The sequence below is a fragment of the Cardiocondyla obscurior genome, linkage group LG08 (genome assembly GCF_019399895.1).
Source record: "Cardiocondyla obscurior isolate alpha-2009 linkage group LG08, Cobs3.1, whole genome shotgun sequence".
NCBI lineage: Eukaryota > Metazoa > Arthropoda > Insecta > Hymenoptera > Formicidae > Cardiocondyla > Cardiocondyla obscurior.
In genome coordinates, this window is record NC_091871.1 from 1,860,139 (window position 1) to 1,884,125 (window position 23,987).

General features: G+C 37.7%; 4 protein-coding genes and 1 long non-coding RNA gene across 6 annotated transcripts in view; 3 read left to right on the forward strand and 2 right to left on the reverse strand.

Annotated features, from left to right (window-relative positions):
• Positions 1–3,789, forward strand: part of Mnb (minibrain) — a 57,033-nt gene extending 53,244 nt beyond the window's left edge. Inside the window, exon 10 of one of the 2 annotated variants that reach the window (XR_011546104.1) lies at positions 977–1,077. Coding sequence is in view for 1 of the 2 variants with exons in the window: in XM_070660742.1 (XP_070516843.1) it covers positions 977–1,452 (476 nt within the window). In the remaining variant the exon portion in view is untranslated. Of the gene's footprint in view, positions 1–976 lie in introns of both variants that reach the window. The other variant, XM_070660742.1, reaches the window with a different exon arrangement.
• Positions 2,424–7,548, reverse strand: LOC139104969 (uncharacterized). The gene is made up of 6 exons (XR_011546106.1): positions 7,410–7,548; positions 7,249–7,334; positions 7,147–7,183; positions 5,578–7,069; positions 5,150–5,216; positions 2,424–5,066 (listed from the first exon to the last, which is right to left on the reverse strand). It is a non-coding gene; the product is annotated as an uncharacterized lncRNA (long non-coding RNA).
• Positions 7,549–8,210: 662 nt separating this feature from the next.
• On the forward strand, positions 8,211–16,213 carry LOC139104835 (uncharacterized). The gene is made up of 23 exons (XM_070660545.1): positions 8,211–8,499; positions 8,740–8,837; positions 8,907–9,082; positions 9,352–9,567; positions 9,649–9,824; positions 9,942–10,015; positions 10,096–10,437; positions 10,522–10,917; positions 10,991–11,095; positions 11,163–11,211; positions 11,555–11,618; positions 11,688–11,793; positions 11,888–12,139; positions 13,426–13,570; positions 13,645–13,832; positions 13,909–14,131; positions 14,203–14,478; positions 14,548–14,623; positions 14,729–14,861; positions 14,959–15,234; positions 15,330–15,469; positions 15,563–15,750; positions 15,857–16,213. Exons 1-23 carry the CDS (start codon positions 8,368–8,370, stop codon positions 16,085–16,087), a joined length of 4,062 nt encoding a protein of 1,353 aa, XP_070516646.1. The 5' UTR covers positions 8,211–8,367; the 3' UTR covers positions 16,088–16,213.
• A 270-nt stretch (positions 16,214–16,483) lies between these two features.
• LOC139104947 (protein maelstrom 1-like) lies at positions 16,484–19,374 on the forward strand. Its single transcript, XM_070660746.1, has 11 exons — positions 16,484–16,594; positions 16,682–16,883; positions 17,039–17,243; positions 17,412–17,792; positions 17,885–18,054; positions 18,122–18,352; positions 18,427–18,630; positions 18,702–18,738; positions 18,839–18,901; positions 18,986–19,048; positions 19,164–19,374. The coding sequence occupies exons 2-11, from the start codon at positions 16,746–16,748 to the stop codon at positions 19,178–19,180; spliced, it is 1,509 nt and encodes a 502-aa protein (XP_070516847.1). The 5' UTR covers positions 16,484–16,594; positions 16,682–16,745; the 3' UTR covers positions 19,181–19,374.
• Positions 19,375–19,765: 391 nt separating this feature from the next.
• Positions 19,766–22,631, reverse strand: LOC139104836 (uncharacterized). Its single transcript, XM_070660546.1, is given in 7 exon segments — positions 19,766–20,274; positions 20,455–20,716; positions 20,835–21,170; positions 22,412–22,437; positions 22,440–22,543; positions 22,545–22,569; positions 22,616–22,631. Coding segments are annotated over 7 exon segments (918 nt in total). The 3' UTR covers positions 19,766–20,125.
• Between the last annotated feature and the right edge of the window lie 1,356 nt (positions 22,632–23,987).

Here is a 23,987-nt window from a genome sequence, read left to right on the forward strand (position 1 = left end):
TGCATCGCGCACTTTACAAGTGCGACGCTGTAAATGGGACATGAAAGTGTAACGTTTCTGTGAAATAAGTCTTGTCTATATCAGTTATATTTATATATATGTATATAATATATATATGTGTACGTACATGTGCATATATGTACACATATATGTATTTACCATTGTATTCCCCCCGTCTTTTTAAGTTTGTCTAATGTAAAATCCCAATTGCACATTAATTTATTGTGTATAGAATTAAGAGGAGGTCACAACGCGATTACATGAACGTTTTATATTTCCTGAAGTACGCCATTCAGTTAACGTAATTCGATGTAATTATTTTGATCACTTTGGCGAGTCGTTCTATAGTATGCACTTTGCGCCAAACGAGTAGAGATCTCGCATAGGAATTCGGATTTACATTCTTGTGACCACTGACGTGTCAAGTGTTTGTTGCTCGATTATCTCTAACGACTTAAAGTTAAGGACGAAGAAAAATTAAAGCTATCGATAATTCGTCTAATGCCCGGTTTCACGAGCGCGAGTTAAATTAATCGGTCGATTAACTTTCAGAGTTACGATCGCTGAACATAAAACTGATGTCAAAAATGCATAGGTTTTATGAAACATTGGTTGCAACTCTGAAAGTTAACCAATCGATTAGATTAACTCGCGTTCGTGAAACCGGGCGTAATGTTCAAAGCATGTTATGCCTTTCGAAACGTGAGTAAAGAAAAAAAAAATATATATATATAAAAAAAACGGTTGCAACGGAGATTATTGCCTGCAAATGTCCCTGTAGACGTTTGACATTTTATTTACTTTTATTAGTGATTATTCGATTGTAAGGCTAGAGCGGTTTTCGTGGATGATTATAACATTAGTGTATATATGTATACATGCATACATATATACATATATAAATATTTAAGTCTACATTGTGAGAGAATTGTGCCTCACTTTTTTGTACTAACTGAATCTTTTTTCCGTGCCCCAGGACTGGTAACCATGTCGGGACAGGGCAGCAGCGGCAGCAGCAACGGCGGCAGCCTGCAGCAAATACAAGCGTCAAGTCTCCCTGGTGGTAGCTACCAGCCCATGGACTGCGAGTCCTCGCCTCGTCACACGGGCAGTCGGCGTGCCATAACAACGGGCTACCCATCGACGTCGGCCACCGGAGTGCCCACGTCCGCCCCGATGTCCATGCAGTCCATGGACAGCTCTCTGATACAGAGCTCCCTTGGATCGTACAATAGCCTAATTCTACCTGGTATACCCCATCTGCCCGCGATGATGACCTCGCCGATGATTCAGCAGCAGAATTTCTACAACTACGGCTACTCAGCTACCGACACACACGGAATGGTCAGGCAGCCGTCAACGGTGTCGTCCGGTAATCAGCGAGATCCAGAGAGAGAGGATAGCCCTATGGTCGGGGTGTGCGTCCAACAGAGCCCGGTCGCCATCCACTAAAATGGTGAGAAAGGGCAGCTGACGGTGGACAATACAGCTTGTCGTGAAAGCGCAAAACCGCGAGGAAGACAAGTAGCCGATTCACAGAGACGGCATGCCTTGGACTATGTTACGGCATTGACGAAAGGGAAAAGCATTTGAACATGTTGAAAGTCGTTTCCCCGACGCTACCCTTTCATCGCAAAGTCAAAACAACGCAGAAAAAAAAAAATAAAAAAAAGACGACGAGCACAGTAAGGTATCGCGATTAGCCATAATTTCGGCAAGGGATTCAAAAAGACGTTTGAACATGCTGGTTCGGCTGAACAATTCTAAAAAATGCAAACGAAATTTCCCGGAATAATCCACGAGACAACCGCAAGTCACAAAGCCCAAATTTCTCTGTGCATTAAGAGATCGTTAGAAACGAAAAAGCTCGGCGGCGTTTAACGACTGTACGAAAAGTCCAGCGAGTAGAAAACAAGACGAAAGGGGAAAGAAAGGAAACTTCTATTTCTGTTTTGTTGCTGAATTTTCGTATTTTTTATCAAGCTGACTAGCCCTACGTTGATAGTGGATATATATGTGTCTAACATGGAGGATTTGACGAAAGCTTCGAGCGTGAACAGACAGTAATGGTCTAGTGAGGATGAACCCAGCTGGCCTCTCGGGTCCTGCCCGATTTCCACAGACACTCTTGGCGGTTTTTCACGGAAACGGCTGAGCGGAAAACTTTCGGCAACCAAACTGTGTGGCCTAGAGAGCGAAAAAGTGATAATTATTATTATTACCGCGTAACAAAAAAAAATGCAGGAGAAAAGTAAGAATTACCAATGTAAGCATGTACTCCAATAGAGTTTTATACACGATGTCACGAATGTAAACGGTTTAGCAAGTACTTGCGAGCAAACAGTCGCGTTGACTGTTAGTTATTTGTACAATATACTTAAATAATAAGAGCAGCTTTAGGTCTAGCTTTTAAGTGTGAGAAGGTAAAAAAAAAAAAAAAACCACACAGACATTGTAAACTCGAATCTTTTATTTACTTTAAATAATGGAAGACAAGAATGTTGCAAGCGTCAGTTTGTTGTTAACAAGGACTTTAAACGAACGAGGTTTGCGCGGCTTAACAACAATACATATTTATACATAAAAAAAATGAAGCAGTAATAAGAAAGTTAAAAAAAAGCAGCATACACATAAGATCGATCAAGAATGATATAATCATACAAAGAACCTAGATACTTTATAATAAACAATACGCGCGTACTCGCATACACATGTTTTCAACGCCAATCGTCATTGATTTTTGCCGTTTTGCCTCTTCCGATGGTCGCTGCGCTTATGCCATTCGCGCCAATCGTGATGTAGCTCCCTTATTTATACAACTCTACTTTTATTCGGTCCAACATTTTAAATCTCGATTGAAATGCGATCTCTCTTTTTTTTTTTTTTTTTTTAATTATTTATGTACTATAAAACTAGATGACAAAGAAAAGAAAATAGAAACCACTAATTCCTTTCTTATCATCAACCATATTCTGACATGAGGACTACCAATCGTAAGTGTAGTATAGTACCTGAAGGCAGATCACACTGGAACGCAACCATAATCTCTATACCACCCAGAATATTACAGAGGAAGGAAAAAAAAAAAAAAAGAAATATGACGTTTAATAGAAATTATTAATAATATACACTGTAAAGAGAAAGAAATCTTAAAGAAATATGCATGTTGCTTTCCCGCAATCGCGATAGCAAAATGTGAGGGTACCAAGTCTGTTTACAAGGTGTATTTTATATTTGCGGCTTTTTATACTCTTCCATACGAAAGTGAGCGCACGAGTGGAGACCAAGAGATTTGGAGAATAATTTACCTGCATTATGTCACAATTATTGCATTATATGTGAGTAAAATTTTTTTTTTTTTTTTCCGACGGATCTTGCCGATTTACAGTTATCGAACTGTTGAAACGTTCCATATTCGATTTTAATTATCCTTTTGTGGTCTCCGACAAACGAAGCTACATGTGTAATTTCCGGTACAACCGTCATCTTTAACGTTTTAATTGCGACGTCTTTTTTGTACGAAAATTTTAACGCGCGAAATAAACATAGCAGTGGTAAAACAATTTCGTCTGCGCGACTGCGACTATTGTCAAAAGAGCTTGGCCAAAAAAAAAATAATGAAAAAAGAAAAAAAAAGACAAAGAAAAAGGTATTAGACGACCAAGAGAATTCTTACAATGTATTTTCTGGAAAAGTAACGAGTCTCACTGTGAAATTTAGATTTGAATTCTTGTTGTATTAGTTGTAAATATATGAGAAATATAAGATACTTTCGAGTAGCTGAGAAAAGTCTAACGTTTCACAAGCCATTCGATCTGCTAAGAATCATTTTATTCGTGCGGCCTTTCGAATGATTTGTATATTTTTATACACGTGCAACACGGGGGAACGTTTGCAGATAACGATTTAAACGAAGATGTAAACGAGACGTTCTATATTGCAACTCAGATGTTGAAGTTTGTTATACTCGAATTTATAATAAGTTACCGAACGGAAGGAAATTTTCTAACAGTATCTAATAATATGTAAATCACCAACGGACAAAATAGGAATACGGAGCCCGTCGACACTTGTACCATAAATGTTTTTTATATTGCCTTGAGATCCGCGGCGAATCGGCGCTTAAGATGCAGTGAAATTCAAGAGTTCGTAACGAGTCTGTGTTGTGATTAGATAGCTCGAAAGCAATGCTTAAAAATAGATAGATTCACTATGACGTAAATAAATATCTAAAGAGAGCAGCTCTCCGAGAAATCGTCTAAAAGAAAAAGAAGAAAGATAAAGGGGAAACGTAAAACGAGATGTGTCGCATCTTACCTCAACGACCTTTTTGATAATTTTCGCAATTGAAGTTGTACAGGATATGATTTGTTAGATGTAGAGAGATTAAATGGCGGGACGTTCAGGATTTTCTATGACAAATCCCGAGCGTCTTCACGAACAATACCTTGTTGAACGGCAAAAATCAGTACGCTCTATAAGTATAGACGATGTGCGATATATATATATATATTCATATACATATATATATATAAAACACATGCATATATGTAATATATATATATATATATATATATATATATAGCGTTGTATATATTATATATAATGTGTATAATATATAATTAATACAGGATACACGTATAATATTATATATTATACATCCTTTATATATATTTGTGTGTGTGTATATATATATGTATATATATGTATTATGTACCCTCTTCCGAATTCATCTTGTTACACGCTGTGCTCACTAGTCCCGCAAACGGTGTTAATGACGTTCTCGGAGAGAGAAACGCTATTCGGAATTACTTTTTACTATTTCCAACTTGAATTATTTCGCCGCTTTGGCACGATGAAGATTGCGCAAAAACTAATTCTCGCACCGGGGACAATTTGAAGAGAAGACATTCGGTACTGGGGCATTTTTTCCTTGGAAGAGAAAGGTGTAATCTGGTTCACGACGGACTCCTGGGCACAGCGCAGCGTTTGACAATTCATCGAAGCGCATCATTTTTCTTTCAGCGATATTATTGATTTTCGACTGGATGATTATTATCGTTTACCTGTAGCAAAATCGATCGGTTTTAACAATTCACGGTCTGTCAAGAAAGAACGTGTATATAATCCTTTTTTTTTTCTTTCTTACCTTAGAACATTCTTTGTTGCAGACACTGAAAGCCGATAGAGTCTCCACAACACGATCAATATTTCTCCTAAAAAAAAAAAAAAAATTACCTCACTAATAGGATTTATGTGAAAGTTTTGCGTCCCTTCTTGGCATGATCGTTAGTTTTTCAATGAGAAGCTAAAGGACGCCTTGGCGTTCGGAAGCCGAACACGTTTATAAGAAATTTTTTCACGGGTAGCTCCGCGGTAGGGTACAATTCTCGAATCGGGAGGAACAGAGCAATTTAAATGGCTAAAAAAAAGCAAGACGAAACGCGTCAAAGACGCGCGAGACTAGGTGAACGTCCTGTGCGAAATCGAAATTTCTATATATATATTTTTTTTTGTTTCTTTGTTCTTTTCGTGCAAGAAAGAACGCGGAGCAGGGTGCGTTTTTTAAAAACTCACCCGCGTGTTTAATCTCTCCCAACCGGAGAGGGTAAAGTCCGCTGGAGCAGAGATCTCCCTTTAGGATTCCTTTTTTCGCCTTCCGAATACGCGCCGCTTTGTTTCAAGTTCGAGAGTCACCGTCTCTCGAGATGAATTTGTCCACTCCATTCAGCTGTCGCAAAATGCAAAGTATTTAAGCCAATTAGCAGACAACAGAGATGTATACATTTAATAGCGTAAGATCCGGCCGCGATTCATGTTCCAAATGATTTATTATCGCATATACATTTTTTTTTTTAATAAAATGTTAAACGGTGTTTGATTTCTATAAATTACGATTTAAAAAATAATAAGCTACATGAAACTTTGATTAATATTTGTTCTTAAACGCAGAAACAGATTTTCGATGAATTTTTTTAATCGTCCGCTGCCCGCTATAATTTTAAAGTCATGCGTCTTTTTTTTTTCTTTTTAATTGATTATCTTGTGCTCTCCATAGCCGCTCAATCATTCTAATTTTAAAGTTTTATACATAGAATACAGACTCACTTGCTATCCCATACTTAGAAAAATAAAGATACAGACTTATATACTGATCCATATGTCGCAGGCTTTCTGAAACTTCAACGAATAATTCGGGCAACGGAGGATCGACGCGTATTTCTTAATTTCTGCTTCAGAAAGGTAATTGTTCGAATCATTATCCGCACCCGTTACTTAATCTCCTCTTTAATGAATTACGTTTTAGCGTGCGATTTTGTACTCGCGGGACGCGTGAGCGCGTGGACTTTAAAAAAGTTCGCCTCCCCGGGGGCGCGTTTTGCAAAGGGAAAAAAAAACTTACTCGAGGAATCTTTGGAACATGTTGCCGCGCGGCGGAAGTAAAGTAACCTAAGTTTCCTAACGTCATGAGTAAAAACATTGTGTTCAGAAACAAATATAACTATAATACGACTGACAGAGAAAAAGAGTGAGAGAGAAAGAGGTGAAAAAGTGATGCGCCTGAGAGATAACGTGTGAACGTTCGTCGAGAATCGAGCGTGAAAGGTGATAACATCTTGACGGTCCCGTTCGGCATGCTTCAATCTGGGACAAAAAAAAAAGAATGAATGAAATAGAGCACAAGGAAGAGAACGAGAAAGAGAAAATGTGTACGAGTGTATGCGTGTATGTAGGAGAGAAAGAGTGAAAGTGTGAATTAAGAAACAAAAAACCGATTTATTAAGATATAAAAAAAATAAAAAAATTAACAAAGCTCCATACTGGATGAAGGAAAATAAACTTGTATCTAACGTGTATACATTGTCATAACATTATTATGATGATTATTATAATTATTATTATATATAATAATGTAATTGAAAATTTGAAACGATATTACATAAGGTTAATAATAAACAAAAGCATCTTCACCTTTTGCAGTTATCTCTTCTTCCGCTGATAATTTAATTAATTGTCGCGCCAAGCCTGAGTTTCATTTTTACGCGCATGAATCAGCGTTTGAGATAAACTACAAAAAAAAATTAAAAATTAAATTAATTAAATCATTTACGTTTCGGACATTATTAATTATAGTTTTAATATTACCATAACTTTCAATTTCTTTGCTAAATACATCTTACACCTAAAAAAGAAATATTCTTATAAAACACTTTCATTAAATATTATTGCTATTTAAATAATATATACGTTTGCATCTTTATTCTTATTTCCTTTTCACGAAAGCTCTTCCAATTATAATTAATATTACTATCATACTTCTTGACCAAATAATTCTGTAAAAATAAATTTATATTATTGTCGATGCAAATGTAAAACATAACGTCTTGCAGTGTTTTATAGTTATTTACCTATTTTTTACCTATATAAATTTATTTTTTCGTGCAATTCAACTTGTATATTTTTTAAATAATTACACTATAATGTCTTTATTGTTGTTCAAATTGTTCATAACCTCAAAGTCAACTAAACTCTTCCTCGATTTGTCATGGCGATAGTAGTGGCTTGTAGCGGACTTTCTCGGAACACCGTCGCCGTTCCCGCCAACGTGACTAGGGGGCGGAGGGTGACGACCATTACGAAAGAGACGTGGCCACGGCCGCCACGGCGTTGGAGGGAACGGTAACCATTACAAAAAAGGAGTGGCCACGGCGTTGGCGGGAACGGTGCTCCGACTGTCTCACCGCTTTACTCCTTCTAGCCTTTTAATACTTCTCGAGCGTTTTGGAGACTCGGCCCGGCGAAACTTCGACTCCGGTATTATACAATTTGACAAATTTGCTGTTGATTAATATTGCCCGAGACGTAAATTATTTAATTTAATTAATTTAAATTATATTCGACCATATTCTGCTTTATTTGACTTTATGTAATATTATTTTAAAATGTTTCTTGACAAAAAGGACCTCTCCGATTTAACCAAGTTAAATCTTTTTTATAATAAAAATACTTAGATTTTATAAAAAATTTGAATAACTATTAAATATTAAATTAAAATAAGTTTATTAATGACTTATTAAAAATTAAAATAACCCGATCGAAACGAAAAATAAGATTCTATCAAGTCACAGTTATTCGTTTCGATCTGACACACCTTGATTTGTACATACCGTCCAGGAGACCCTGATTTCTATCAGCTCCGCGAGATAGCACCAACATCGTTTATGGTGCCTCAAATATGTCGGTCTCGCGGGAGAGGAGAGCGTGTCAATTATTAGCGCTTTAACTTTTTGGCGATTGCAGCTGGACGAATGGCACCTGCGTTGAGCTAGCCGTGCGACACTAATCGACGACAGCGAAGGGAGGAAGATGAGCTTCTCCGTGAAGAAGACCGGCGGCAGAATGTGGCACGAGGCACGCAAGCAGGAGAAGAAGATCCGCGGTATGCTGGTCGATTATCGTCGCAGAGCGGAACGCAGGCGAGATTACTATGAGAAGATCGTAAGTACCTGCACGAGAATGCACGAATACGTGAATGCTTCGCTCTTCATAAGTCAAACGGATCGGTTTGATCAGCTCATTGCTTTTTTTAACAGGAAACTTTTTTTTTCCCTGGTCAATTTTTATTATTATTGGCTTTTGTTTTTTTTTTTTCCTATCCGCATTTGAGGTATAACGGTAAACGGAGGTATCGTTAGACACATGTGATGATAATGAATTGTTCTGGGTTTCTGTTTTTAGAAATCTGATCCTACTCAGTTTCTCCAACTGCATGGTAGACCATGTAAAATACACTTGGATCCAGCAATAGCTGCTGCAGGTGACAGTCCTGCAAACATGTGAGTATTATAGCATAGTACTGATCATTAAATCTGTTCATTAATAACAAATGATTTCTTTATTGACAGGATGCCATGGCAAGGCAATGATGACAATCTTATTGATCGTTTTGATGTACGGGCTCATCTGGACTGGATTCCAGAACCACCAGATACCATTGATGTTGATATTGCTCTGACAAGCGAAGACAGACATATCAACTATGAACGTTATCGTATAATAGTACAGAATGAATTTTTAGGTGGTATGTTCCTTGTCTTTACTTCTTTATATAGAAATGTTTCTTAACTGCCTTAACCCTTTGAGTGCTCAATATTCACGGCCTATGCAGTTCGTACAGACGGCGCGTGGCTGGCGCTGAGCGCGAATTTGCGTCCACAGTTACATATCGATAGATTTCGCTGGACGTATATATGCGCCCATAGCACTCAAAGGCTTAAATTAAGGTGTAAAAAAAGAAAATATTTTTTACGATATATATTTTTAATTAACCATATTTTTTTTTTTTTTTAGTAACTGAAGAAAAATTCCTTCATCAAATACATTTGGAAGAACAGTTTGGTTCATCGACAAAATTGGATGCTGCAAAAGATAAGAAGAAATCTGCTAATAATGCTGCCATTGGGTATAATTACGAAACTGAAGAGCCAATACCAGAACCGGTAAAAACAGCAGATCCAGTTATATCGGAGGAAAAAGGCGATGATGAAGATAGTGACATAGATTTAGGTACGCTATTTTAATTAATGTATAATTGGCTGAATATTTTCCACATTAATTAATTATTATACTTGTGTATTTTTTTTGTAGATATATGCGTGGATGTATCTCAAATAGAACCATCTCAGGCACACGAGATGAATTTAGTAGCTCAAAAATATGGACTTTTAGGTGCTGATTATTTTAGCTTTCTAACGCAAGATTTTGAGGAAGCCGAAACTTTGCGACAGGCTCGTAAACAAGAAGAAGAGAAAGCCATGTACTCGGTAAATGTTTTATTCGAACGGCTAATGCTTTTTTACAATTAATATTTATACATATTACATAAATATCTGTGAAAATATATTATATTTTAATGTATGCTTTTATTTTAAAATCTAAAGGGTCGACGATCGCGTAGAGAAAGGCGTGCGTTCAGAGAAAAGAAAATGATTGGTCGCGTTATGAGTCCGCCTAGGTAATGATTTGTTACATCTTCACAATCAAATATTCTTTTCTGCGTTATCACCTGTGTAAAATCCTTAATGTTTGTTTCAGCTATGCGGCAAGGGAGAGCCCGGAATATAATCCTTACAGAAAATCCTCTTCTAAATCACGATCGCGGTCCGCGTCGCCTGTAAATACGGGACAGATTACTTACATCACAAGCTTCGGTGGAGAAGAAGAAACTCACGGTAGCACATCACACGTATCTTCGTCAAATTCAAGAAAAGTCAATTATTCGTATCTCAGACGCCGGAGGTCGGAAAGTCCTGCTTTCAATGATAGAATTGTTAATAGAAAAATATCCAAGTCGAGGTCGAGAAGCTGTTCACGTTCCATTAGCAGGACTAAATCGTACAGGACGCGTGACAGAAAACGGAGTGGATCTAGAGTGAGGTAAGTTGTAAAAAAAAGAACATAAAAATTATGGTCGGTTGATGTTTTATTCTGTAATATGTCTAAGCGTTTACTTTACTTTAGATCTAGGCGGACGCGCTCAAGACCTCGAAAATATACAAGATCACGTACAAGAAGTCGCTCCAGACGATCACGAACGCGAAGCAAGTCACGATCGCGTTGTAGAAGTGTCAGCAGATCCCGATCGCGCTCAGTTTCTCGATCGACGAGGTCTAGATCACGTTCGCGCTTGAAGAGATCACGGACTTCGTCCTCGAGCAGCACGTCTGCGTCAAGATCAAGATCTAAATCACACAACAGGAGCCATTCTAGAGACAGTTATCGGAAAAGGCGCTACTCGTCGAGATCCAAGTCTCGCTCGAGATCGAAGTCTCCGTCGAGATCTAGATCAAGATCGCGAAGTCAGTCTAGCTGCAAACGATCGCGAAGCGATGATAACAAGACACCAGCACTACCCAGGTAAAATTTCTTTACGGCTTTATGTAAAGATTTAATTATGCGTAATGTAAATTTATGATTTGTATTATTTCAGGTATTATGGCCGACGTGGAAAATCGTCAAGTCTTGAGCTGGAACTGTCTGACAACGAAGAAAAATCCAGTCCAGCAACACCAAAGACATCGATAAATACAAACGTGTAAGTAGCAAACAATTTTATTCATTTAACATTTTTTTCTGAATTTAATTTTTACCGAATATTTCAGGAACAAGCCAAAAGCAGGGTTAAGTACAAATTCTGGTGGCGGACATAAAGTCAGTAAGAACCATAACGCTCTCTTAGTCACTTAACACAGATAATAAAGACAGAACATACTTATATAAGTACTATATCTATATAAGTATAATGTCTATATGCCATCTAAACGACGAATTTCAGCATGCGCGTCTCATTTTCATTACGTATTAATTCATATTCCACATTTATTTTTTTTTTTTCTAATTTTGAATATAAAATTAATGTTTTGTTATTTTTTTTTTATAATTATTGGTGCATACTACATGCTATATGTGTAACAGGCACTAGACTTTTAAATTATATCGAGAATATTGACACTCCCAGCTTTTTGTAGACTTTTAAGAGTTTTTTATTTTTCAGTCGCTGAAAATCACACCGCAAGAGCGGCTTAAAAAGAAAATGCAGGCCTTGCTGAATAGGCAGTGTAAGTTGACATTTAAGAAAAATGAAAAGTGAGCATCATAAAAGGTAAATGTGAAATAAATTCTTTCAGATAAAGCTGATAAGAAGGCCGAGCAGTTAAGAATTGAAAAGATGGAGCAGCAGAGGCAGGATCGAGAAGACGAGATTCGTGAAATGTCCTTAAAACTACGCAGAAAGTAAGAAATTTAGATTTTGTGGAGATTAATCGCGGTATCGATTTTTAAAAATTTAATTTGTTCGACAATATAAACTCTGCTTTTTCTTTTGCAGACAAAGAGAACGAAGACATCGCTATGAAGGCCACAGTTCCGACACGCGATCTTCCGTATCTCGCACGCCAAGTCCAAGTCGCAGTCCGAGGCATCACGTCGTACGTCGCGATAGGCGGGACACGGATGGTGATCGCGACCGGGATAGGGACCGGGAGAGAGATCGGCGCGATGATCGCGACCGTGGTAGAACAGAGTCGCGTAGGAGATACCGAGATTCACCGCTTCGTTCATTGAGTCCGAGGAACAATCGGTAAAATTCCCCGATTCTGACGCTAGCAATTTGCCGAGTTGCACCGACGTCTCGTATTTGCCAGACACTGGCGATTACCTCTATCGCGTGGCCGTTTCACGCTGAGATAATGAGATTAATTAAGCTCGAATCAAATTCGGTGCAACTAGATGTAACAATGCGAACTTTGTATGCTGCTGAAAAAAAAACCATGCCATTTTCCGTTATTCCAGAGGCCTAGTCGACTATTGACTCGAGGACGCACGCTTAATCTTCCATCCGAAATGAATTTAAAAGCGACGTTTTGAAATACTCTTCCCGTTCGGTTGCATTCCGTCTTTAAACCGTTGTTAACGAAAGAATCGCATAATGTGGGAAAGGCGTACGGACCCGTCGCAAGGTTATCCGAAATACATCACGAATATACTTAATCTGCTTTTTACAATTACATAAGTGTATTTGTATGTTGACTTCTGCTGACATCGGTTAATGTGCATGCGGGAATTGGGAGATTACATGAGAATGGGTAATACCATGAGGATTACGTTTATTTTATTTCGCATAAAACGATACGGGCGAAAACATACTGGTGCATTGTAGAATTTGAGTGCACTCTTCGCCATGTATCTCCTGTTGTTAAATAATTCTTCAATAATAAAGATGTTTGTTTCAGCTGGGGAATACAGACTATTTTTCGCGTTCTTTGGCTTTAATAGCGTCGTCAAAAGATGTATAATTATGTCCTTATGTAATTCAAACTATTTTATTGCAAATATTTTTTTATGAATACAATTTCGTTTTGGTGTAAAAGAATTTCACAGTTACGTTTTAACTGTCCGTCATAAATTTACCTTTTAAACGATTTTAATTTTAGTACTTATTAGAAAAAAAAAAGAAGAAACTTTAGTAAAGGAATGTCCATTTACATTGTGCTTGTAAGTTTTACTGGAATGCTTTCCGCTTATCATTTTTTTCTTATTCAATATTCGCCGAGTGATAAAGAAGGATGAAACAATATGGCCTTATTAGAGTAACGTTTTCAAGAACAGCTCCAGTATCACGAGGTTAAATGAGAAATATATTCATCAACATTTACTTTATACATTCATCGATTTAACGAAGTTATTTAATTAGTTACGAATTGTTTAATCGTGGGTCTTTATAAAAATAACTCCAAATGGCATCGATAAAGATTGCAATTCTAACTGGTAATTATATAATACTATAGGTTACAATATTTATAAATTGTTTACCATTTATCGTACATTTCTTACGTCCTAATAATTTTATTACAACGTTTCAGTAAGTGACCGTTGTTCCGAAGATACGAAGAACGATAAAAGTGGACCTTTGTTAACAACTCTCTGCTCAGATTTGTCAGCATTTGGGATGGGAGTTAAGGGAGAGGTTATATACACTGGCATTGTACCAGATGATATATCAGCGATAACGGTACTTACAAATATTTTGGCAAATTTTACTTGACGTTTACAGTTGTGCCATGTATTTATGTATGCTGCTTTTAGGATTACCTAGTCATGTGGAGTGATGTGTACGCTATGGACGTCATTTTTACAATCGGTGGTACTGGATTCTCCAAGAGAGACGTTACACCTGAGGCGACCAAGAAATTTATCGATAAAGAAGCTCCTGGATTGTCTATGGGGATGTTTATGACGAGCATAACGAAAACTCCGATGGCAATGCTTTCTCGGTAGAACCTCTAGTTTCAGTTTACTCTGTAACTTTATTAAAATTATGTCATGCTGCAACTTTTGATATGCTTACAGAGCTGTGTGTGGAATACGAAACAACACACTGATTATCAATCTGCCGGGTTCGTGTAAGGCTGTAGTTGAATGTTTTGAAGCAATCAAATCAGTCATTCCGCATGCCGTAGACTTGATCTCGGATAAAAAATCGAGAATTGAAAAAGTACACAGCATCGTTCAAAATAAAACTAAATCTGATTACAAATCTAAAACTGAACAGCCTAGTATCACACCGTGCACAGTGAGACTTTTTTTCGTTAAAAAAGAAGACAGATTTTATATAAATTTTTGTAATACAGTCAAATGTTTCAGGTAAATTTCGTAAAGGTAACGACACGCCTGAGAGAGTCTCCATTTCCTATGATTTCTGTCGAAGAAGCTGTGGAAAAAATAAATTTCAGTGTGCCGAAAATACAGACCGAAATTGTGAACGTGGAAAATGCCTACAACAGAATATTAACCGATAACGTATATTCTAAATATGATTTGCCACCGTTTAAAGCCTCTATTAAAGACGGATACGCGGTGCTGGCAAGCGATGGAAAGGGCAGAAGGAAAGTGTTGTGTGGCGTGAAAGCAGGAGCCGTGGTAAGTTTCGTTAATAAATACTATTTTATTATAAATGTAACGCAAGAGAAAACAAAAGCACTCTTTCAGCCTGGTCTGCTTTCCATTCCCTCCCTGAAACCCGGAACCTGCGTGCGTGTTAACACTGGAGCGCCCATTCCCGACGGTAAATAATTTTAATTGCAATTTATTTGTCGATTTATCTATAAAATAAAAATTTTGTAGATAAGTCATAATTTATTTTTTTTTTACTACGTTTGCCTAATTGCAGAAGCAACGGCGGTTGTACAAGTTGAAGATACAATATTGGTAAAGAAAAGAAACTGTAATGAAACAGAAGGAGAAGGAGAAGAAGAAGAAGAAATTGAAATCAAGAAGGAACCTAAAGAGGGACAAGATATTAGGTATAAAAATTATTATATAAAGACTTAATAGATTTTATCTGTTTGAATCTTTATTTTAAAACGTATTTTATTTTTTTTTATGCGTTGGATTTTGAAGACCTATTGGCTGTGATATAGAAAGCGGTGACTTAGTGTTGGAAGCATTTACTAGTATTGGTCCAGCGGAAATCGGACTTCTGGTGGCTTGTGGCTACAAAACCATTGCAGTTAGTAAACTTCCACGTATAGGTGTATTGTCCACAGGAGATGAATTACAAGAGGTTGGGAAACCTTTAGAGCCTGGTAAAGTTTACGATAGCAATAAGATAACTCTGATCTCCCTGTTAAAAGAAAATGGTTTCAATCCTTTAGATTTTGGAATTGCGGTTGACACGTATGTTAAACATTTATTATTTACATACATTTGCAAATATTACAATTATAAATTATTATAATTAATATGTTATTAATAATGCAATTAATTTGCAGGAATTTTGACACAGAAATGAAAATCAAGAATGCAATAGATCAAGTAGATGTTCTTGTGACGACAGGCTCGGTATCAATGGGCGATAGAGACTTGTTGAAGCCTATTTTGACGAATTGTTTTAATGCTAAAATACATTTTGGTACTTTTGTTGTCTATGTTTCCAATCGTTTTTGGTACTAATATTAATTAAAATGTACGTTTCTCACGCAAATTATTACATGTATTTTTCTAGGACGTGTAAATATGAAACCAGGTAAGCCAACTACATTTGCGACTTGCCTATTGTCAAACAAGACGAAGTACTTTTTGTGCTTGCCGGGAAATCCAGTGTCTGCGACTGTTACCGCGCGTTTGTTCCTTTTGCCGCTTCTGAACAAGATGTGCGGCAATCATTCGAAGCCAATCGTAGTGCAAGCTGTGGTTCGTCTGTTCTTATTATTTCACGAAATAAAAAGATACGCTATAATAATAATATAATAATAAGAATTATGTAATAATCTCATATAATTTTATTTTAATATTGCAGTTAAATTCGTCGTACGAATTGGATCCACGTCCCGAATACGCAAGAGCGATCATAAAATGGGAAAAGCATGGCAATCTGCCGGTGGCTTATAGCACAGGTGATCAAATCAGTAGCAAATTACTTAATTGCAAAAACGCGAACGCGCTTCTGATGCTGCCAGGGCGAACGACAGAGAAGCAGATGTTGAAAAAAGGCGACGTTGTGTCAGCGATGCTTACTAATCTCAAATAATCTTCCTGAGATATCAACAAACCTCTAATTAATACTTATTACAAAATACAATACAAATTTGTTACTTGTTAATACGAACTTATTCTTGATATATTTTTTATTAAAATAAATATTTCTAAAAAATTATTTTATTTTTAAATACAGTTTTAAATAAACCAATAAGTGAATAAGTTTTATTTTTTCTTTTCTAGATTATCGTCTTTTTTTTTTCTTTCAATGTTCGAAGAAAGATAATCTAATCAGTGGAGGTTAGTGTAGCTGAATTCCCGCGATAGGCTCGTGTTTATATTTTGCGGCGCAAAATTTGCGCGCAGTAAATAACGCCTTATTGGCTGTGAAAGTTTTAGCTTTTACGCACATGATAAAGTGCACATCCTCATTGGCCAGATCGTCAGCCTGTGCTTCATGATGGAGTAGGTGTAGATTTCGGTCACATTACACTGCGTTATACCGTGTGTGTTCGATCTACCACATTTAGCAGGTGAAACTAAGCTGTGAAAAAAGGAGGTAAAGTGTTATATTACGCATATCACGATTCAGATCCACGTTCAACGGTTACTCGGTTAGTGAAATTCTTCATTTTTAACTTCTCAGTCACTGAACGTCGCTTGGCTTGCACTAATATCAGACGCAGGTAGTTTCACTCTCACCGGGCAAAATGCCGAAGAACAAAGGCAGAAACGCCTATTTTTTCTTTATGATTGACTGGAAGAAGGAGATGGAAGCGGAAGGGCGCACATTTCCTAATGGGCTACGAGATGTTCAAGCGGACCCGGACTGTAGCAAGGAATGGGAAGTAAGTGTTTATGAAAGAGTAAATACAATTTAAAAATGTAATAAGAGCAATCTTGTGTTTTGTGGAACTGTAAACTTTAGCTTACACACTTTTTTTTGTTCTTTAATAAAACATTATAATAAATCGTTAAAAAATGCATTGTTTTTTGTTAACAGGAGTTACCTGAGCAAAAAAAGGGTTATTATAAAGCCATGGCCAAGAGAGACAAAGTTACAGCTCAAATGTCAAACATGGACAAGAAAACAACGTATGGAGAATCAATAGCTCTGCTAAAACAAAAGGAAAAGGAGGCGGAAATGTTCAAAAAAAATATGCACGAGAAAATAAAGTTTTTAATTGGTTCTGCTGTAAATCTTAATTGTAAGCAATGTTGATTTTGAATTAATTTTTTTTATTTAGATTGAAAATCTTGATACAAGCAATAAGAAAACTCAAGTAAAATATAATTTTTATTATAGAAATACAGGATATTATTAATTGCAATAATTTAATCAAGCATCAAGTAATACTCCTCTTTTTGAATTGCAGTTTTGCCACAAGTAAAGTTTTGTTTTGTACATGTTAACTGGTTTTTTACCAAATGTGTTAACAACAGTCTTGAATATTTCCCGGCCGAGTATGCATTTGGCATGTTCTCACTTGAAAAAGGTATAGAGGAAGTGCATCATGTAATTGTCAGTGCCGAAATTCCATTGGGATACAAACGAGAAGCCCTGGAGACAAGCCAGAATTCTCATCATGTACCAGTGGAATATAATGGTGGAGAGACTGACTTTGCTGTTATGTATGAAAAGCTCGCTAGTTTTTTTGAATCTAAAAAACTCGTAGACTCATATCCATATATCTATACAACAAGCGCTTTGGTTACACCAGTGCAGTCCTTGATAACAAAATTGTGCAATGCAGCTGGTAATTTTAATAATTTAACATAGTACATAATTTTATTTATAATAATATTTAAAAAAAATACAATGCCTTTAATAAATTCATTTTTGTTTCAGAGCAAGATAAAGAACAATTTAAAATATACGAGTTGGAGGCATTGTTCATGCATTTGGCCAATGAAGTCTACAAAAAGAGAACAGACCGTGATATTAAGTGCATTCCTATTTATGCAGGAAGTATATTTACCCTTTATACGTATATCCATGAACAAGGCTTTGAATGTCACGTACGTATACTGATTATTATCTCATGGGATTTTAAAAGATTTATTCATGATATATTATTTTGCACAGTTTCATAAATATGTCGACGGAGGGTCCGAATACTGCAGTAAATCTGTGTTGCATCAATGGGCGTGGACGATGTGCAATGAGTTTTCTGAGCCACTTGGAATCGATATAAAGCCAGGGATCCATTATCCTAGTAAGCCTGACCCGCTCTTTGTTGTGACAGATCTGATGTCTAATTTGCAGGTTGATGATGCTCAAGCATCTCAATACAACGGAGTTTTATCCATGACAGGCGTAAGTTCATAATAACGAACATAAAATGTGTATGATACTATTATTAATAACTTTTTTTAATTTTTTTGTAACAGGTGAGTGAACAACATAGATTGAAAGTTTCTAGTAGAACGTACAGTGAAGAGATGCGCCGACGAGAAATGTCAAAACCAGTAAAAATCATCGATTGCAGCAAAATACAAGGATCTGCCAGTAAACCCACCGACGAATCTGTTAACAGTCTTACTGATCAGTCTGAGAATTTACCTGTCGAAGAAAAGAAATTCATGTCGAACTATGTAAGTATTCTTATATAATTTTTACATTAAATTAAAAAATATTGTGTTTATTAATTTCACGTTTTTTATAGTTAAATGAAAAACCGTTGCGACGACCAAATGCTAATTGTAAGTTAAAAAAAAAATTTTACTTTAGTTATAAACAAAGTTGAATCGATATATGTAAAATTTTTATACTGTTGCATTTTATATAAATAATTACTTTTAGCATCTATGTATTCCACTTCTATAGAAGATTTTGTTTTAAAAGATGAGAACTTTCCTCCTATTGGTAAGTCAACGTCAATAGAATTGGATTTTTTAATTAGTTTGTTAATTGCTCACAAATGATTGAATTAATTCCTTACACATGTAGGTGGGCGAGGCGTGTCCATCAAACATCGGATAATAAATCCAAAAAAAGCGCCCTTAGGCAAAGGTAATGCTTTGCTATAAATTTATTATGTATCACATTGAATAATCTAATTAATAAATAATTTATTGTACGATATTTAAATATTCTTTACGAATTTTATTGTAATATTTTTTTGTAGGGCAAGGACACACTTAAACTGAAGAGTCTATAACAGATCTAATGCAGCTTTAACCAAATAACTTTCCAACTTTGGATCAAGAAAAAAATATCTACGATACATTTATTTTACAACAAATACTATTGTGATAATAAAAAGGCTTGATTTTTTTTTGATATATAAAAGTATAAGTATTTGTTACAATGATAAATAAATATATAATTTCAGTATACATTATCCTTTTTTATGAAATTTAGAAAGTTTCAAATCGGATTCGATTTGGTACTTGTTAATTTGAAATTTTACATTATTTCTAACTAGAGACCTGAATAAAGAGAAGCGATATTGAAATCGACAAGTGTTGTATTTATCGATATATCGCGAGGCCGCCATTTTGTTTGCTTCATATGCAAAGTAAAGACGGTTTTTTTCTCAGACTTCCAGTAGTTGCGCTGCCGGTCGGACGATATTCCTTCAATGTAACTTCTCTTACATTTAGTCCTCTATTTCTGACTCGTCAAATATTTAAAAGCTATTCTGATATGTTACAGGGCGAACGTCTAATCAAAGCGTGGATTAAGAATGGACTGGAGTAGCGCTTCGTGAAATTAGGTAGAAAAAGTATTTCATTTGTGTTTTACTACAAGCTCATATAAATACGTACACATGTTTGACAATCGCTTAGCGGAAAGTACAAGCGTATATTTGACAGTACAGTTACCATGTACAAAATTATATATATATCATATATATAAATACATACACTCATGCATGCATATGAAGTTATCCTAATTAGTCCTCGTGTTACTGTTAAATATAGGTGAGAGTGATTCGTGGAGACGTCGGTGATCGAGAGTGGACTCGTGTGTGGGTGAGGAGGATTACCGTGTTCAGAGGGAAAGCCAAGAGAGGTCCGTGATGGTTGTCGCCGGTAATGCACGCGGTACATAGCGCATTTTGGTGAGGTGGCCCGTGTCGAGCGGTTATTTGTGATAATTAGCGTGCGGTGGCAAATATTGATTGCTGCTACCGTCGCCAGTGAAGCTACCGCCAAACCCACCTCCGTGGCCGCCGTAACCACCTCCAGGCCCGCCAAAACTACCTCCGGGGCCGCTAAAACCGCCACCTCTGCCTAATGACGAAATATAAATATTAATTATTTAATTGGGAACTTATTTTATTAATAGGTATTATCGATTTTTAATAATAATTATTTAGTAAATAAATTAAAGTTAATCTACTGTATTTTTTTATCTCGCATTATCTGTACTGAAATTTTATTTTATATTACAGCATTTTGTGATATACCAACCTCCGTAGCCGCCACCTTGATAACCGCTTCCTGGATATCCTCCTGGACCGCCGCGGGAATATTGGGCCTGTCCTTCGTATTGAACCTCGGCGTTGTATCCGTTCACGTCGTCAGCTATGTACCGGACAATCTGCGTCCTCGAGTCTGGCAGCAAAACTCTGTACTCTCCTTGGACAACGTTACCGTCGCTACTTTCACGCTGAGAGTAATCATTGCCGCTGGGTGGATCAACCACCTCGTACTGGAAGCTGTACGGTTTCGGCTGCGAAATTACATCAGGTAACTGTAGCCTCGTGTGCACAAGAAATTAATTAACGTATAAAAAAAAACAAGATAAGTCTTATTAATTGATTAATTATTGAAAGTCTAAATAACTTTACCCTTCCGCCGTATCCGTAGCCGCCTCCTCCTCCGTATCCGCCGGCACCCCCGTCTTGATATCCTCCACTGCCACCCTCGAACTGAGGTTGTCTGTATGAGGATTGTCCTCCGAAACCGGCGCTCGGTCTACCAAAAGACTCAGGTGGACCGTAACCTTGGCCGGGTCTTCCCCGTCCGAAGCTGCCGCCCCCGAAGTCGCTTGCGACACCGGCGAAGCCACCGGCGTCCGGTCGATTATACTGATACCCCCCGGTACTTGGACGATTTGGACCCGGTAAAACACCCGCCAGGACGTCGCTGCCGATGCATGATAGCACTAAGACCAGCTTGGCCAACTGCAATTAGGAAAAAGATTCTGTGGCTTTGCAACGAGGTAAGATTATCAAAATCGACAACGGCTGCCCGTCGGGTTGCGAAATCGCAGAAGAATTATAATTGTGTTATTAGCTTCCGGTTCGTTGGAACGTTCCAAAAGCGTCTGTTGCCGACGTGTCATCTCGAAAGAGACGAACGGAGTGTTATAAAATGATGGACGCTCTGCGGTGTGAGGGAAAGCGGCGCACAATCAGGCGTCCCTTCGTTACGTGCGGTTACACGTTCGACGTCGCATGGCAAACCGCGACGCACGCGGAATCTAGTCTTGATTACATTATTACATTGTTCGCGATAAAAAAGTTAGAGGAATTTTAGCGTATTATTGCCGATTGCGTAAGCGTGCGAAATTTCAAACGCAAAGAGCGCCGCTCGAAAGATTTCCGAGAGACGCTCTTCAACATTGCACTGTACAAAAGAAATCTTGTGTGTCTTTGCAACAGTTAATTTTTTTTTTTTTAATCTGATTTTTTGGATTCTTGTCTTAGATTTTATCTCTTTGTGACAATTCGTGACTCGTGATTAATTACTAAATTCCTTCGTCTTTCTTTCGCGCGCTTTGCGACGCGCGGCAGAAAAGCTGCATGTGTGACCGAGATAAGTTGCAACATTTGTCACAAATGTCGCACCTTTCACGGCTGCGATGCGTTGTCACCAAGTTGAGAGTCATCGCCGGCACAATGGAAGATAATTGCAAATCGCGTTGCATACGCGCGTCATAAGCGTTTATGTGAGTCCAGATTAGCGATTACCGGCGCAATTTAATTCTCGCTATAACTACTTCCATTTGCCTCTGTTAAACGAACTTAAAAGCTGTTTGTTGCGGCCGCCTGTTCATTCATACTTTGTCAAAGATATTTTGTTCGCAAGAATAATGAGAGAGAAAGGCGGCTGTAATAAACTTATGGACACTAGATAAGTAATCGATTATGAAGAGACTGAATTGCATATTCTTTTTTTTTACACGCGAAAAAGAAAATGTTCCTTCTTAAGCCACTAATTACATATATAAGAGGAGAACGATGATACAGTCTGGTAATAATCGAAACTCGATAGCAGAGTAAACTTGTATAATAACTTGAAGTTATATCGTTAGCGACGTTTAGAATGATTAAATTAATTGTTAAGAAACCTCGGCGGACATTTTGTAGCGGGAAGGGTTAAAGCAATCCACCATTGCTGGCGGTACTGTGTGCTGGCCTACCTGGTGGCAATTCATATTGCTGTAGGACCGAAGACACGAGGCGAACTGAGAAGATGATCCACCGGGGAGTTTATATACCACGCAGACCCTTTGTTACAGTTTATCCTTCGTACTGCATATCCATGTATCAACCGACGTATTAGAATGACCGGCCGGTGCTGTGGGAGGGTGTGGGAGGCGGAGAGGCGCTCATCTTCCCTTCACTCTCCGCGTGATGCATTATGGAAAGAGATAGCCCCGCGGGTGACTGAAATGGCTTTAAAATTTTAATTGGGGCTACGCACGTGACTCTCGGCCCTCTCGGCTCGGGTAAGAATCAGGCCCGCTCGCGTCCGGGAGCGTAGAAATCGATTTCCGACACGCGCCAAGGAGGATCCTCGCCGATGACTCTGCGTGAAATCGTAAGTCGCCACTTAGGAGAGCATTCTTTAAACAATAGGTCTGGGTGGTTTAGTTAATTTCCTGGAGTTAAAATATATTTTGTATATATGTAGGAATATTCTAATCTTAATTTATATCGAGTATAATTGAGGTTTTTTATTCGATTGTGTTAGATTGTAAATGCTGGAAAGTATTACGGAATACTTTATTTTGATATTAAATGTGTGTCATGTATGAATTGATTAGAATCGACAGTGGAGCGTGAAAAAAGTGACAGGACGGTGAAAGGCATGGCATGCTTTAAATTTGCCATTGTGATTATTCAAGCATTTTCCTCTGTGCATAGAATAAGAATTTTGCATAGGCATTATGCGTAGAGAGAATTTTAAGCGTAACGTTAAAAAAAGACGGGAAAATTAGAAATGTATATCTTCAGCTAATAGTATCTATTCCGCGCGAGATTTAGAACTTGAAATCGAACGTTTCGAATTTCCACAGTAATTTGTCAATGACACGGTGTCAGGCACGACTTGCATGCAAATTGCAGATATACATCTTCGGAAATGAAAAATATTACGCCTGTATTCCTGTGGAATTTCAAACGTATTACGTAGGTAAAATCGAAAGGGTAGCCAAGTTCTCTCGAAGATGATGGACTAAAAACAAGAAGGAAGAAGAAAAAAAAAGAAGAAGAAAAGGACGAAAAAAAAGAGAAAGAAACGTTATTCGCGCGAGTTCCTCAATCTCAAAACTATCGCGAATCATTATATTGGGCAATCAGGCCTCCGTCGACGCGGACATGGATTTTCGACATCGTTCTCTCCGCGCGTGATAAAAAAAAAATCTCAGGCACGTGGCGGCGCGAACGCGTCCGACGCGTTGCACGCGCGAGAGCAAGAATGCGATTGCACACGCCACGTAGAAGTAGCTCTCGGGAAACTCTGGTCGCGGTGCATCTGCCGACGGGCTCCCCGCGATCCTCGACACATTTTCTCGTCTGCGGGGAAGCGCTGGATTCCTGCCCCTTCGCCCTCCCGACACGGTCCCGAGGACGGCCTTTGAAATACGGACGGCGCAACTTTCGAACCGTCTGATCGGCCGGGGAAGAAGAAGAAGGAAAAAAAGAAAAAGAAAAAAGAAAAAGAAAAAAAGGCGCGCGCGAGGGGGCAACGCTGATCTCATCCTCGGACCCCGA